The 15,134-nt window shown below is 49.9% G+C and overlaps 3 protein-coding genes across 3 annotated transcripts; all 3 read left to right on the top strand.

Annotated features, from left to right (window-relative positions):
- Positions 1-1,413: 1,413 nt before the first annotated feature.
- On the top strand, positions 1,414-2,055 carry LOC140925866 (uncharacterized protein F54H12.2-like). Its single transcript, XM_073375712.1, has one exon. It carries the CDS (start codon positions 1,414-1,416, stop codon positions 2,053-2,055), a length of 642 nt encoding a protein of 213 aa, XP_073231813.1.
- Positions 2,056-3,180: 1,125 nt separating this feature from the next.
- LOC140925865 (uncharacterized) lies at positions 3,181-3,894 on the top strand. The gene has a single exon (XM_073375711.1). The coding sequence runs from the start codon at positions 3,181-3,183 to the stop codon at positions 3,892-3,894; it is 714 nt and encodes a 237-aa protein (XP_073231812.1).
- A 4,595-nt stretch (positions 3,895-8,489) lies between these two features.
- LOC140925864 (uncharacterized) lies at positions 8,490-12,461 on the top strand. Its single transcript, XM_073375710.1, has 2 exons — positions 8,490-9,825; positions 9,877-12,461. Exons 1-2 carry the CDS (start codon positions 8,490-8,492, stop codon positions 12,459-12,461), a joined length of 3,921 nt encoding a protein of 1,306 aa, XP_073231811.1.
- Positions 12,462-15,134: the final 2,673 nt, after the last annotated feature.

Genomic DNA, 15,134 nt, shown 5'->3' with positions numbered 1-15,134 from the left:
CCCGCAAGAGGGCCGGGGGTTAGCCGAAGACTTGATCAAACTGGCGGGACCCATGGTCCTACAGCAAGCGCAAGCGGGACTACGAGATATTCAACGAGGCAAGAGTGCCGCAGAGACGTGGGCGGATCGACGTGGACAACTCACCCGCGGCTTAAAACGGAAAGCCCCTGCCATGGTGTGGGCAGGCGGCAAACACCAAGCCAAAAAAACCTATAAAAGAGCGACTCAACGTGTACGGGACATCTTTGGACGTTAAAACATGGTACGCGTGGGTGGTTTTCTCAAAACGCAAAATCGCATTCGACGGCAACGCGCCCGTGGACGGTTCATCTCGCCGTACCAAGTCGGGGGCACGATCTTTGGCAAGTCCACCACGGCGCGCTATCCCTTGATGCATACCTCCTCTCGCCTGACGGACCCCCTCTACATGGAGAAGAGGATGCTTCGACAAGTTCGCCGGATGAAAGGGGGGGATCTCAGAAAGGTGTTATGGGCCAACCAAGCCAAAGCCAGGAGGCAACGGATGAAAGGGGGCAACGTCTTCCGCAAGTTAAAAAAACGCATCCACATCGATTTTCCTCATCGCCCTTTTCCCTCCGCCCATCCCATTCATGATTGGTACAGACTGCGAAAAGGTATAAAAAGAGGACGACGTTGAACCCAGGGACAGACCGCATCATGTCGCTCCAATTGTTTGACGTGCCCGATGTGGATTATCGGTACGAAGCCTCTCGGGAGGTGGAGTTTCAACCCGCCTTGACGGGGATCCAACCCATCACGTTCTCCATCCCGGGCTCTGACGATTATTATGACACCGATTCCCTCCGATTCAAAGTCAAAGTCCGTCTGACCAATCCAGCCGCGGGGTATACTGGCTTGGATGCAGGGCTGCTCATCTCTGATGGCAACGAATCGAGACATGTATACTGCGTCAACAATTTTGGACACTCCATCTTTCGAGATATCACCCTGAGCATGAATGGGGTCCTCATGACGGAACAGAGCAACACCTACCATTACAGAGCCTACCTAGAAACCCTCTTGAACTACAACCGAGAAGAAGGTGCCACCAAGTTAGCCCCTCAAGGATGAGTCAATCAGCTGAATGTGGTGAATGTCATGGGAGCCACCGCCGCCAATTCGGATGTCCCTACAGACGCCAATTGGAGTGGGAATGCAGAATTGAGAACCTTGACGAGCCGATTACTGAGCGAACATTGGCACACCTTCCTCATCCGTCCCCATTTGGCACCCCTCAAGACAGGCAAATTGTTGGTCCCCAATATCCAGATGGACTTGGAACTCTTCCTCAACCCCAACACTGTCTACTTACTAGGTACCCCCAACAAAGGCACCTTGGTGGCCAAGAAATTTCCAGCCATTCACCCAGAAGACATCAAAGTCACCTTGTTGATGAGAAAAGTGACCTTGAATGCCAGTGTCTATGTGAGACTGCAGAAAGAAAGACAGCTGGGCAAACAGATTGCCCGCTACCCCGTGGTGCGGAGCGAAATCCGTACCTTTTCCTTTGATGGACGCACCACCCAGTGGGAACAAGACAATGTGTTTGTGGGGCGATTTCCTGACCGAGTGATGGTCGGATTATTGCATTCGGATGCCTTCAATGGAAACCTACAACGCTACCCCTTTGCCTTTGAAAAGTTTGGGGTCACCCAAATACGTCAGACCTTGAACGGAGAAGAATACCCTTACAGAACCCTGCAACTGACTGGAGATCAAGCCTATGAAGATCTCCTGGGGTACGATCGATTTCTACAAGCCATGGGTGCCTACAATGAAGATAAGATTCCCCTCCTGCTGCCTGGAGATTGGGGACAAGGCAAGAACTGCACGTTGTTCCTGTTCAACAATGTGCCCAGTGGAAAAGCCGATGATCCTCAGTATCGCAACCCCCGTCAATCGGGCAATGTGCGACTGATCATTGATTTTGCGGCTGCGGTGGGTCACAATATCACCGTGTTGGTCTGGAGCGAGTACGAAAACATGTATGAGATCAATCATATGGGAGGTATAAAGTACAACATCAACGGCTGAGATGATTCAGAAGACAGGAGAGAGCGGACATGGAGTTTGTGGCGCTCAGTGATAGGGTGCTGCGCACGTTGGCCCTAGAAGATCCTACGTTGCGACGCGTGTTTCACGGCGTGTACCCCGCCGACCAGTTACCCCGTTCACCCCCCAAGAGTATCCGTCAAGCCTACATTGTCAACACGGATCCGGCGGGAGAACCGGGACAACATTGGTTGGGTCTGTGGACAGAACAGAACAAGTGCGAAATCTTTGACAGTTATGGGCTGCCCCTGCACGTGTACACCCACCCCGACCTGCACCAATGGTGGAGTCAATGGAAGCACCTGATCCGCAGTGACCAGACCTTGCAAGCCTTGGATAGTCAGACCTGTGACCATTATGCGTTATTTTTCCTGAAAGCCCGAGCCCAAGGCCAGTCCTATCAAGACTTTTTGGGACAATGGAGTTGCGACAATTTAGTGTTGAACGATCAGAAAGTGGCCGATCGCTTGAAACGGGTGATTAAACAAGAAGTCCAAGATGAAGTCGATGCCCGCCCAGAAGGAGGGCAAAAGAATGTGAGCCGCCAGGCCTTTATGCTTTGTAATCCTTGTGAGTGTTGAAATAAAAAAACACCATAAAACGAGAGGTGCTGTGTTCGAGGGGTCATTTGCACTTTCATCATGATTACGCGAGGGGATGTCCAGCGGGTGATTGACGCTTTCCTATTAGAAGAAACCTTGTATTGGTGGTCCCACCCCATTGAACGGGTGAACACTGTCCAAGGGGTGGATGCCTGGGATGGGTACCATTGGCTCATAGCCCGCCAACTGGCGCAAGACCAGGACTGGGTGTCCCTCAAACACTACATGGACACTATGCAAGAAACGCATTTAAGAGAGACGATGGAACACCTGATTCAGTTCGAATCGCCACGCCTCTACCGCGAGTATTGGACGGCATGCCTAGACGACGACGACGCGCCTCCTCCCGACGACCCCGTTTTCGTCAAAACGGACGTGGCATCATGAGCGTGTTGGCCAAAGCGGCCAAGATTGGCTATAAAATGGGACGTAGCAAACGGTATAAACGCATGGGTGCTAAAGGAGCCACGGGTCATTATCGACGTCTGCCTCGACCGTGGGAAGGATGATTCGACAGCCCAGTAGTGTGATTATCGCGGGTCCGTCGGGCAGTGGCAAGAGCGAGTTAGTGGAACAATGGTTACGGGACCTCAACGTGTTTCAAGTCCCACCCAAGAAGATCGTCTACGCGTACGACCGATGGCAACCCCGGTTTGATCGTATGCAAAAAAAGGAGGGAATTCAATTTCATCGCGGGTTACCGGACCCCCGTCATTTAACCCAATGGTTTGGCCGGACGCGTGGCGGCGTGCTGGTCTTGGACGATTTGATGGAAGAAGGGGGACAGGACAAACGCGTGTTGGATTTGTTTACTAAAGATTCTCATCATCGCAACATTACCGTGTTGTATTTGACGCAAGATTTATTCCCGCCGGGTAAATTTGCCAAGACCATTAATCGCAACGCGCATTACATTGTGGCCTTCAAGAATCCCCGGGATCAAACGGGTATACGGACCATTTTACTGCAAGCCTTTCCCGACCGATGGCGTCAAGTCTTGCGCCTATTTAAACGCATCACGTCCCGTCCCTTTGGCTATTTGATGTTGGATGTGCATCCGGCGTCGGATGATCGATACCGCCTGTGGAGTCATTTAACGCGCCGAGAAGGCAAGGCGCAAGTCCATACCCTGCCCGTGGATGTCCCTGCCGTTCGAAAACGAGCTGCAACGAGAACTCGCCAGGGTCCGTCGGCAAAGAGAAGGCGGACAACAACGTGACTTATCGGTCCGCATGGACACGCCGACCTTCTCGCCCGCTGGCGTGGGGTCGCCCACCGCCCCTCCCCTCGATCTCAGTAGCATGACGGACATGGTCGCGGAATTGACCCAACCCGTGGATCGAGCCCAATTGGATCAAGAAATTGAGGATTTTAATTTGACCTACCCGGTCAATGTGGACGATGCCTTGAATGCCTTTACGTTACCCCCCGTGGCAGGTACAGGCACTACCACTACCACCACGGCACCGCCCCCACCACCCACGATCACCACGGCTCCCACCACGACAGCCACCCAAACCCGTCCCACCACATCCACCCGAACCCGCCCCACGACCACTACCACCACCAGCAGTTCCAGACGACCCAGACCACGCCCTGTCACCACCGCTACGACCACCACGGCTCCCTCCCGCCCCTCCACTTCCCGACGTAGTGCTGGAGCCGGCACCAGGACCACCACCTCCACGGTGACGACCCCGACGGGTCGTCCCACTGTGGCCGCCAAACAACCGCGACGACGTCCTCGCGTGCCCTCTCCACCGTCCCCCGGTTCCTCCCCTCCGTCGGAGGATGAAGATGAAGATGATGATGACGACGATCGACGGCGAGGCTTAAGGCGACGGTTGGATTTGCTGAACGAAGATGCGCAAGAACGGGCTCGAGGGAGACGTATTCGCAATATCACGCATACCAATACGGTGACCACCGTGTATGAAGAGGGAGGGCGACCGTCTGTGCGCCGCACGTCGACGCGAACGTCCAGCCCAAGTCCACCCCCTGTACCACCCCGCCGAGGCCGTGGCCGTGGACGTGGCCGAGCCCGTGGACGGGGTCGACGCCCGTGAAGCTATAAAACCAGGAGCCTGCCTTCGACTGTCCCCAAAACCATGTGTGGCCAATGTCGAAGTGGGATGGCCCCTCGACGCAAACGCAAACGCACTACGACCCGACGTCGACGCAAGATGAAGGGTGGGACGGTGCCGTACATGGTGAATTTCAAGAAAGGGTTTGAGTTGTTGACGACCCCGGATACGTGGAAGATACCTTCCAAAGCCGAAATCAAGTCCGCCAAACGACGAGTGGCCGACTACAAACGCCAGTATCGTGCCAGTGGTACGAGGGATTCGTACAACACGTGGTTGGTCAAGAAGGGGTACGCCAAAAAAACGGGGTGTAGTGTGATGTGAACATGTATAAAAAAGAGGTTCGCAGTGGTCAGCGCTTAGAACTGTCATGGGACCCCAACGCAAACGCCGACGCACCATGACGCGGCGTCGCCGACCCGCCAAACGACGACGAAGGGGTCAAGTAGGGGGTGTCTCGCCTGGCCTGCCTATCGGGATTCTCAAAGCTGGGTATGGGATCACTAAAGCCATCGGGGATCATCAAACCAAGCGTGCCATCGCTATTGGCGAAAAACGCCGCCGAGAAGTGGAATCCGGCAAACGGAAACGCTATGCGGGGGAATCGTTTAATTGTTCCATTATGTGAAAATCTATAAAAAGACCTTCGTGGGCCTGGACAGGTGTTAGTTGGACGATGGTCCGTGGACCCAATGGACGCCGACACCGTTATGTCCCCCGAAAACGACGCCGTCGACGCGGTCTGCAACGCGGAGGTAGGCTACCGTTGTTGGCAATGGCTCTCTCGCCTTTGTGGCTCCGAAAATACAAACCCAGGGTCCGTGTTCGTCGACCGGAGTAGACCCCCTCGCAAGGCCATCACGTTGACGTTAGAGTGGACGGAGGAGATCGAGGCCGCGTTGTGTCAACGATGTCGACGCCATATGCAACGGCATTATCATGGGGAATTGTGTCGTTCATGTGGGGCCCAATTTACCATAAATAGAGCGGGGTCGTGGCAATTCCTGAACCTTCAGCATGGCGTGGCGCATGGAACGTCAAGCCCCGTTCTTGAAAAGTGTCTTACAAGAAGCCAATCAACATAAACGACAAGAATTGTTACGGATGGCCAATGCGGATCAGATCAATGCCATCAGTGAATTGGTGATGAACACGCTCCGTGGCACGGTGCCCCGTTCTCGACATACTATCACGTTGCTCAAACCTCATGCCCAAAGTTTACGCGCGATGGCCAAACCCGCGCATTCAGTGAAACGACGGCGCGCCATCATGATGGCTCAAACCGGCGGCGCTCTCTGGCCGGAACTCTACCGATGTTATAAACGTTGCATGCGCTAGACCAGACACGTCAGTTGCACCATGGAACCCGAGATGGTGAGCACCACGGTGGACAACGCCCCGGCTTTTTTACAATTAAAAGAGAAGTATAAACAAGAATTGGTGGAAGACACTCGCTTGAGTAAAGCCGCGGATTTGGCGGCCAAACAACACATCCTCCTGACCAGTGAGGTCCCGGATGCTTGGAAACGGCCTCAACTCAAAGCCGTGAGCCGTCAGTTACGCCATTGGACCAAAAAAGTGCGCCAACCGTTTGGGGCGCCCGCGGGAGGTGTGCGCGCCGCAGGGGCTACGACGCCCGGTGAGGATGATGATTTTGAAGCGGGGCCGATGCAAGCGTGGTTCACACAATTGGTCAAAGCCACCCAGGGTATAAAACAAGGCTCCACGCCGGCAGGACCCAGAAAACCACCTGTCCCGCCTAAACCGAACATCACCCCCAGTGCTAAAAAGAAACTCAAGTTTACACCTCAAGTGAGTAGTGCTGAGTTGGCACACGAGTTGCCTTTTTCAGACACGCACGGTACAGCACCCTGGGAAACCCCTAAAGAACGGGCGGACTCTATCACGAAAGCAGTCACGCGTGATATTCGCAAACGCACGACAGACTCTGCCAAAAAGAAAGCCGCCAGTATCGCCAAAAAGAAAGCCGCTGGGTTCGCCAAGAAAGCCTTGGATTGGAAATCGTGGAAAACCCCGTGATGGGACGGAGACGTCGTGGGACAGCTACCTCCCGTGCCCGATCGAGGCGACGCCGACGACGATCGCAACGCGGGGGCAAATTATTTGATGTGCAAAACCTCCTCAACAAGACGGGCATTGAATTTCATTGGCCCGGCTATCAGTATATGGGCCCTGGCACTCATTTGAAAAAACGGTTGGCCCGTGGGGATCCCGGTATCAACCGGTTAGACAGGATTGCAAAAGTGCATGACCTGGACTATGATAAAGCCAAGACGTTGAAAGATAAATGGGTGGCGGATCGCAAGATGATTGCCAAGATTGATCAACTCCCTGGTAGTAAAACCCTGACGGAGCGTATTGTGAGACGCATTATGAAAACCAAACTGAGATTGGGCATGTAATTTAATAGAACACAGTCATTACACAATGGAAATGATTTAAACACATGTTTTAATAAAACTCACATTGTTCTTACAGATATTGTTGCAACTGTTGTAAGGCGTTGGAACGAGTCGATTGGACAGGGTCCTCGTCAAACTCGGAGTCGGACCAGTCTAACGGCCACCACGGGAGGGGAAAGGGACGTTCCAAATGTTCGGCCAAGCGTTGGTTTTGTGTGTACTCCATCCGCTTCCGATATTTTTCTTTCTGTAACGCTCTCCACCCATCCTCCCCCAAGGCTCGCTGTTTTTCGGCCCGGAGTTGTCGCCGCCGCTCATTCACGCGTTCTTTGTAGGCTTCGAAGGTTCCTTCTTCTTTCATTTTTGCCATCCAGTTTTTCTGGGCTTGGGCGTTCCGGCGTTTTACTTCACTCCGCTTTTCCTCAGACATGGCATAATAGCGTTTCATCCCATATTCTAGTTTTTTGGCTTTAAAGGCCTCATACTCCCCTTTGGCTTTCAAGTTTGCCATGTGCTGGTGGTAGCGTCGACGATGGAGGGCCTTTACTTTTTCGATCCCGTTTACGGATGCATACTGACGTTTCCGATACAGTTTTTGGGACTGTTTGTTGGCCTCGGGGTCCCGTTTTTTTCGGCGCGATGCTGGCGTATCCATACTTCAACTCTAGCCAACGGGAAGAACACACGTCCGCCAAGGCTCGTAACTTTCGGAAGGGACTCTCTGTTCTCTGTCGAGCCTGGGCACGACGGTCCCGTTGCTGTTGCACAATCTGTTCGCGGTGTTTGTGATAATAGTCTCGGTTCAATAGACGCACGTAGGCCGCGTTTTTGGTTCTGTAGCGCAGACAGGCCAGTCGGTTGAGTTCTCGGGCTCGTGCTTCCTGTTCGGGGGTCGGTGCTGGTTTAGGCGGTTTAGACGGTTTCACCTTTTTCTGAGCCGCTCGCTTTTCTCGTTTCTGCTGCAACAATCGCTCTTTGTTTTTCACATACCACTCGTGTTTCAGTTGTTTCGCCTTCTCGGGATTTTTGTTGGGCATTTCTCGAACGCAACTGACGTCTGTTCTGATGGACAGACTTTATCTAAGGGATTCTCTGCCAATCACCGATCTCGGTCCAGGCCTAGAGGCGATGGAAGGAGTCTGTACCCATGGGGGGGACCCCCCTCAATCTTCTTCTGGTCGATCAAACCCTCTCACCTGACTCTCACCTGAGCTGGGTCCACCAATCCCAGCGCAGGCGATATCACGTGAGACGGTCTATAAAAGTCTACGTCCAGCGCGGGAAAATTCAAATGGTTTGCCGCTGTCATGGCGGAGGCATATCCATTCAGTGACGATGACGAAGGGGATGCTCTAATGGACCGCGCCTATGATCGGTGGGAACAGTTGGGAGGGGCTGCTGCCCGTGGCCCTCTCTTTCAGTTTACTATGCAACCTATCGGTCGACGACGCCGCTGGCGTGATGTAGTGGAGCGGGCGCAATTCAATGCGCAATTACGACAATTGCGGGATCCTGTGCCTGGAGATAATATTGGGTTGGCGTTGACCGAAGCACTCCATCAAGCCATTGAAACAGAACTGGGCCGCGAGCAGCGACCTGCCCATCATTTTGTGAATTTTGCTATTACAGCGCATGGATTCACCCACGCTTACCAAACAGCCAATTTTACCGTGGGGGAGTTTTTACAACGTACCGCCCGTTTGGATGAAATGTTAGCGACGTTAGCCGGCAAGTTGAACAGTAATGAAGCCTTCAACCCCGATCGCGGTTTCCAAGTGGATGTGGTGTTTGTCTCTATGCCTGGTCCAGGGTCTGGTCGACATAAAGAACGCAATCCTGGTCGACTGTGCCTGGATCGAGAAAATAAGAAAAAGAAATGTATTATCACTATTCGAAACAGAGATGCCTTATGTTGTGCTCGCGCGATCGTCACCATGCGTGCCCACTGCCATAAAGATCAAGGCGTGGATGGGTTTCGCGATTGGGATAATCTCAAACGTGGTCTTCCTGTGCAGTCACGACAAGCCCAGGCCCTTCATCAGCAAGCGGGAGTCGCGGAGGGTCCCTGTGGTTTACCCGAGCTGCGTCAATTTCAGCAAGCCTTGGGGTCTCAATATCAATTGTTAGTGATGACCCGGATGAAACCGTTTTTTCTCATCTTCAAAGGCCCTGACGCGCCTCATCCGATTCGTTTATTGAAATCTGATGATCATTTTGATGGATGCACGTCCTTTCCGGCGTTTGTCAACCGCTCGTATTATTGCTTGGACTGTGAACGGGGGTTCAATACCAACGATCGGACTCATCACAGTTGTCAAGGAAGACGCTGCAAAGCGTGTGGTCGATTTGACTGTCCAGAGTATGTGCGTGGTACCCGCCCTACGGACTATTGCCCCTTCTGTCATCGCAAGTTTTACGGTGAGCAATGCAAACGTCATCATGTGGAAAGCCGACAATGTCAATCCATCAAAACCTGTCTCAAGTGCCAGGCCCAGTACAACGTTCTCCCTAACCAACGTCACCAGTGTGGGTACGCCAAATGTCCTGTGTGTCACGAATGGGCGTCCATCCAATACCATAAGTGTTACATTCAACCCGTGGTCGAGAATGAGGAAGAGACTGAACCCACAGAGGAGGGGGGAGGTAGCATGGTGGCGCCACCCTCTCCCCTGTTTGTTTACGCCGATTTTGAAGCCATGCAGAATGCAGAAGGTGTGTTTGTGGCCAATTTGTTATGTTATTCGTCTAGTGAAGAAACGACCATTCATGTGTTGGACGGAGAAGACTGTGCCGAACAATTTTTGCATGATTTGGATGATCTCACGGACATTCCAGACAGTGAGAGTGAACGGGAGATTCTGGTGGTGTTTCACAATTTGAAAGGCTTTGATGGCATGTTTATTTTGCATGAACTGTACCAGCAACAACGCGAGGTGGTGGATCAATTGACCGTGGGCGCTAAAGTGTTGTCCTTCAGGAGTGGACCCCTCAAATTCATTGACTCGTTGTGTTTCCTGCCCATGCCATTGGCCTCGTTTCCCAGTACCTTCAATTTGACCGAATTAAAGAAGGGCTTCTTTCCTCATTTGTTCAATACCCCGGATCATCAACAGTATGTGGGCCGCATCCCTGATTTGGAATTTTACGATCCCGAGGGTATGATGGCCAAAAAGAAAGACGAACTGACGCGTTGGCATGCCGACCAAGTCCGTCGTAACGTGCGTTTTGATTTCCGGCAAGACATGATCGAGTACTGTAAATCGGATGTGGCGTTGTTGAAAGCGGGGTGTGAAGCCTTTCAGCAAGAATTTGAACAGCAGGCTGGTTTCGATCCCATGGCCAAATGCATCACCATCGCCAGTGCCTGCAATCTCTATTGGCGCAAGCACCATTTGACCCCCGACACCATCGCTGTCGAACCGCTCAGGGGCTGGCGAGGCGCCCAAGTCAATCAATCCCTCAAGGCCCTACAATGGCTGTATTACCAAGAACACCTTCTTCCTAAAGAGGGAGCTAGTGCCGATCGTATTCGACATGTCCGGAATGGGGGCGAGCAGTTTGTCCGAACCCTCGTGAACGGTTATTTTGTCGATGGCTACGATCTTCTGACCCGCACTGTCTATGAATTTCATGGGTGTCTGTATCACGGTTGTCCCACTTGTTATCCCATGAGAAACGCCAAACATTATGCAGTGCCTGATCGAACCGTGGAGGAACTGTATCAAGCCACGCTCTCTAAACGCATGGCCCTGCTCCGAGCCAGCTATACGGTGATTGAAATGTGGGAGTGTGAATGGGACAAACTGGTGGATACCAATGAAGCCGTCCAACGTTTCTTGACGTCATTCGATTTGGTCGCACCCTTGAAACCCCGTGACGCCTTTTTTGGGGGACGCACCGGTGCCGTGGCGTTGCATGCCGTGACTGAAGAGAATGAAGAGATACGTTATGTGGATGTGACTTCTCTGTACCCATGGGTGAATAAGAACTGTCCCTACCCTATCGGTCATCCCAAGATCATCACCCAACCCGCTGACCAGTCCCTGGCGTCCTATTTTGGTCTGGCGACGGTGGATATTCTACCCCCGGCTGGTCTGTTCCATCCCGTCTTGCCTGTACGCTGTGGCCAAAAGCTCACGTTTCCTCTCTGCCGTGCCTGTGTCCAAACAGAGCAAGCCCAACCCATGTTGACCCGAACCCAGTATTGCCCTCATTCGGATGCAGATCGTACACTACGTGGGACCTGGTGTACGCCCGAATTGGTCAAAGCGGTGGAAAAGGGGTACACCCTGATCAAAATCCATGAAGTCTGGCATTTTCCCCCCGAGCAACGCCAAACAGGTCTTTTCGCTGAGTACGTGAACACTTGGCTCAAACTCAAGCAAGAATCCGCGGGGTGGCCCAGTTGGTGTCAGACCCTCGAGCAGAAACGCGAGTACATTCTTCGCTACCAGGAACGGGAGGGGATCCGATTGGACATTGCCAGCATTGCCAAAAACCCTGGTCGTAAAGCCACCGCCAAACTCATGTTGAATAGTTTCTGGGGCAAATTCGGCGAGCGGATCAACAAACCCACCACCGTCACCGTTCAAAACCCCGCCCATTTGTTCAGCCTCGTTTCCGATGCAGCCCTCGATATCAGTACGCTCCGCCTCTGTACCGACGACATTTTGGAAGCCGTCTACACCAGTGTCGAAGACAATGCTGTCAAAGGCACCAAAACCAATATCTTTGTGGCGGCGTTCACCACGTGCCATGCTCGGCTCAAACTCTATGAGTCCCTGGACACCCTGCAACAGCAAGTCCTCTACTTTGATACCGACAGTGTAGTGTACAAGTGGCGTCCCGGTCAACCCAGCATTACCACTGGGGATTTTCTAGGGGACATGACGGATGAATTGGATGGGGATGTCATCACCGAGTTTGTTTCGGGGGGCGCCAAGAATTATGGGTACACGACCCGTGGAGGTAAAGTGGTGTGTAAGGTCCGCGGTTTCACGTTGAACGTCCGGGGGTCAGCCATTCTCAATTTTCATACCATGAAAGAGAACATTCTCTCGGAATTAAACTCGCCTCAGGACACTCGCCGAAATTTGAACATTGTCAACCCCTATCATTTCACACGGGATTTGGAAAAGAAACACATTCAAGTGGTTCCGCGCGTGAAGCAGTATGGATTGGTGTTTGATAAGCGTGTCATTGATGTGTCTACTCGATCCAGCTATCCCTATGGCTACGAGAGGATTGGGGACGAATTGGATTTTCTATTAGATTTGTAAAAAAATGGGCGTGACGTCACTAGGACCTCACACACGTCCCGGATGTCATTTAGGGCATTGTCGAGATTTGTATTAAACAATGATGTGGACCTCTATACAGTGTGTGTGTGTTTTTTATGGACTTCCGGGGAATGCGAGGGGATTGGGGCTTTGGTTTGAGCGTCCCATTCGTACCCAGGTTCTACGCGGTCTTTAAAACTATGCCAAGTATGCGGATCCACCTCTTGTGGGGGTCACGTGATTTTTATGCCCATATTTGGGAGCTTTGACGTCACTTTGGTCACATGAGCTGTATGCTTGATTCTGATTGGTCGAGAAAAATTTTGCTGCGCTGTGATTGGTTAGTCCCGTTAGTAGCCCTATGTACTACTGATATTTATCTTTATTTTTCCTTGAATGATCGACTATTAATTTCTGTTATTCCTCTCGCTTTATTTCGCTAGGTTTCACTATAACAACTGTAAGAACACAAAAAACATTCACTGCGGTTTCTCTTCTCTCTTCCACTATCCAGCCATTGTAATCAGATTTACTAATAAAGTACATACTAGACTACAAATCTAGGTTCAAGGTTTTCAACAGTATGAACATGTAGTGGGGCACTTCACTTTGTTTGATTGTGTTCTTGAGTTTGGCTTCCTGATATCCTCCTCTTTCACCAGCCAACTGATAATGTCTCCAAAAGTAAAACCTTTGTTATGTTTGTTAAAATTGTTACCCAACTGATCAAGAATTTATACTGTATTTATACACGGTTAACAAGAATAATAAATAATCACTGAACCAATATAAGTGGGTCTTACCCAAGAAAACAATCTTCCAAATTCAGCTCAATGTAATATTTAAAATAATAAATTGATTTTGAGTACATTTTACATATTGGGCTCAATAAGTGAAGTGGTTGTTTGGTATTTTTTCCTTTATGAGAACCATAATACTTATTTGTTTCTTTTAATATTAGAAATAATTTAACTAATGTACATGTCTCCCCTTGCCCAAGAGAGAAATTACTGTTTATCTCAAATTACAAGCTGTCTTCAAACTGACATTTAAATTAAAGAGGTGAGAACCAAAGGGGTAGCAATTTTACTATGAAGTGATGACAAGACTTGGAAGCTGGTAGATGAGATAAATGATTGATCAATAAGACCCTTTACCAAACAGCCAACGAAAAATCACATACAGTGAAGAGAGTGCAATACAGCGTCTTATCAGAGGTCCAAACCCTCTAAGGTAGCCTTTATTATTATGGACCTTTGAAAGCTTCACCCATTCTCATCTGAGCTCACAAGAGCTATTTTATTGCATTTACCAGTATACAAGAACAATCAAAATTAATGTGAAAAGAGAAAATAGGTAAGTAACACAATCGATGGCTGCTGGTAAAAAAGTATCAATGACTTGAAGTTTTCTCAAAGCTTCATTACCAGGAGAAGTACAATCTGACTCTCAGTAAACTCTCTTTATTCCTTTTTTTATATTCTTTTTATTCTTTACTCTTTCTTAATTTTTCTCTTTGAAGTCTAGATCTTCATTCCTTGATTCTTCTGCTTCAGTCAAACCTGTTATAAATGGTAAACTTATAGTTAATACGAACACTCACACGGAACTCAGTCAACTTGTGTTTCCTTTGCTCAACACTTCACAAGTTTTAAACTTTAAAAGTACAAAAACTTAAACAAATGAACAAGCTTAACTAAATAAATAAATTCTGCAGCTCGGCCAGTACCTTTTTGTTCTAGGACAAGCCAGTACATAAACAAAATTAAGTGCAGAAGCTTAGTGCACAGGAAAAAATAACGGATTCCCACTTTTGGACATTTTAGGGTATTTAAAGAACACCCATAAAAATCCCAAATTTGGCAAAGTGAGACAAGTCCCAACCAGGGAATTCCCAACTAAGTTCCCTGATTGGGACTTGTCTCACTCTTCCAAATTTGGGATTTTTGTGGGTATTCTTTAAATTCCCTAAAATATCCAAAAATGGGAATCAGTTATTTTTTCCTGTGGTGTAAGGAAAGGCTTCTTTGATTGCACTAACATTTGAGTATGTTTAAAAGGTCTATAACTAAGCATAAGTTCTTGTGTCTGATGGCATCATTGCGCTCATTGCCCACTTTTGTGCTACAAAGAAACGACCCACAAGAGTGATCGCTCGGTTATATTACAAAGATTTGCTCTTCTTCAAACGTAATAAGGTAATATAATATCAAAGTAACTCGTTTACGTACCATTGAAGAAAGGTCGCCAAAACTCCAGCAATGCTCTTTTTCTCTCAGTCATCTTTCTGATCAAACTTACGATCAAAACAATGAAAAACCTCGCCGAGAGGGTCAAAAGCGTTTTCCTTGATTCCTGGTTTACTTAAAATTCCTTAACAACACTTGAACTTTTAACTTATTCGCAGAATTTCTCCTTCGTGAGTTTATCAGATGATTTTCACGTCGGAAAAGGTGCATTCTCTCCACGGCTACGCTTGGTAAACAAGTGATGTCACGGACATGCGCAGTACGTTATTCAGCCCTGTCAAGCAAAGCAAAACAAAATGGCGGGCCAGTGCGGTGGGTCAGTTTGCAAATGGTCGTGACTAGAATGGATACTCCAAAATCAGGTATCCGCTCGGAGACTGGAACTGAATAAAATTATTTTTCGGCAAATCGCTCCGACTCTTTA

The sequence above is a fragment of the Porites lutea genome, chromosome 2 (genome assembly GCF_958299795.1).
Source record: "Porites lutea chromosome 2, jaPorLute2.1, whole genome shotgun sequence".
NCBI classification, from domain to species: Eukaryota; Metazoa; Cnidaria; class Anthozoa; order Scleractinia; family Poritidae; genus Porites; species Porites lutea.
This window is presented reverse-complemented; position numbering and strand designations above follow the sequence as displayed.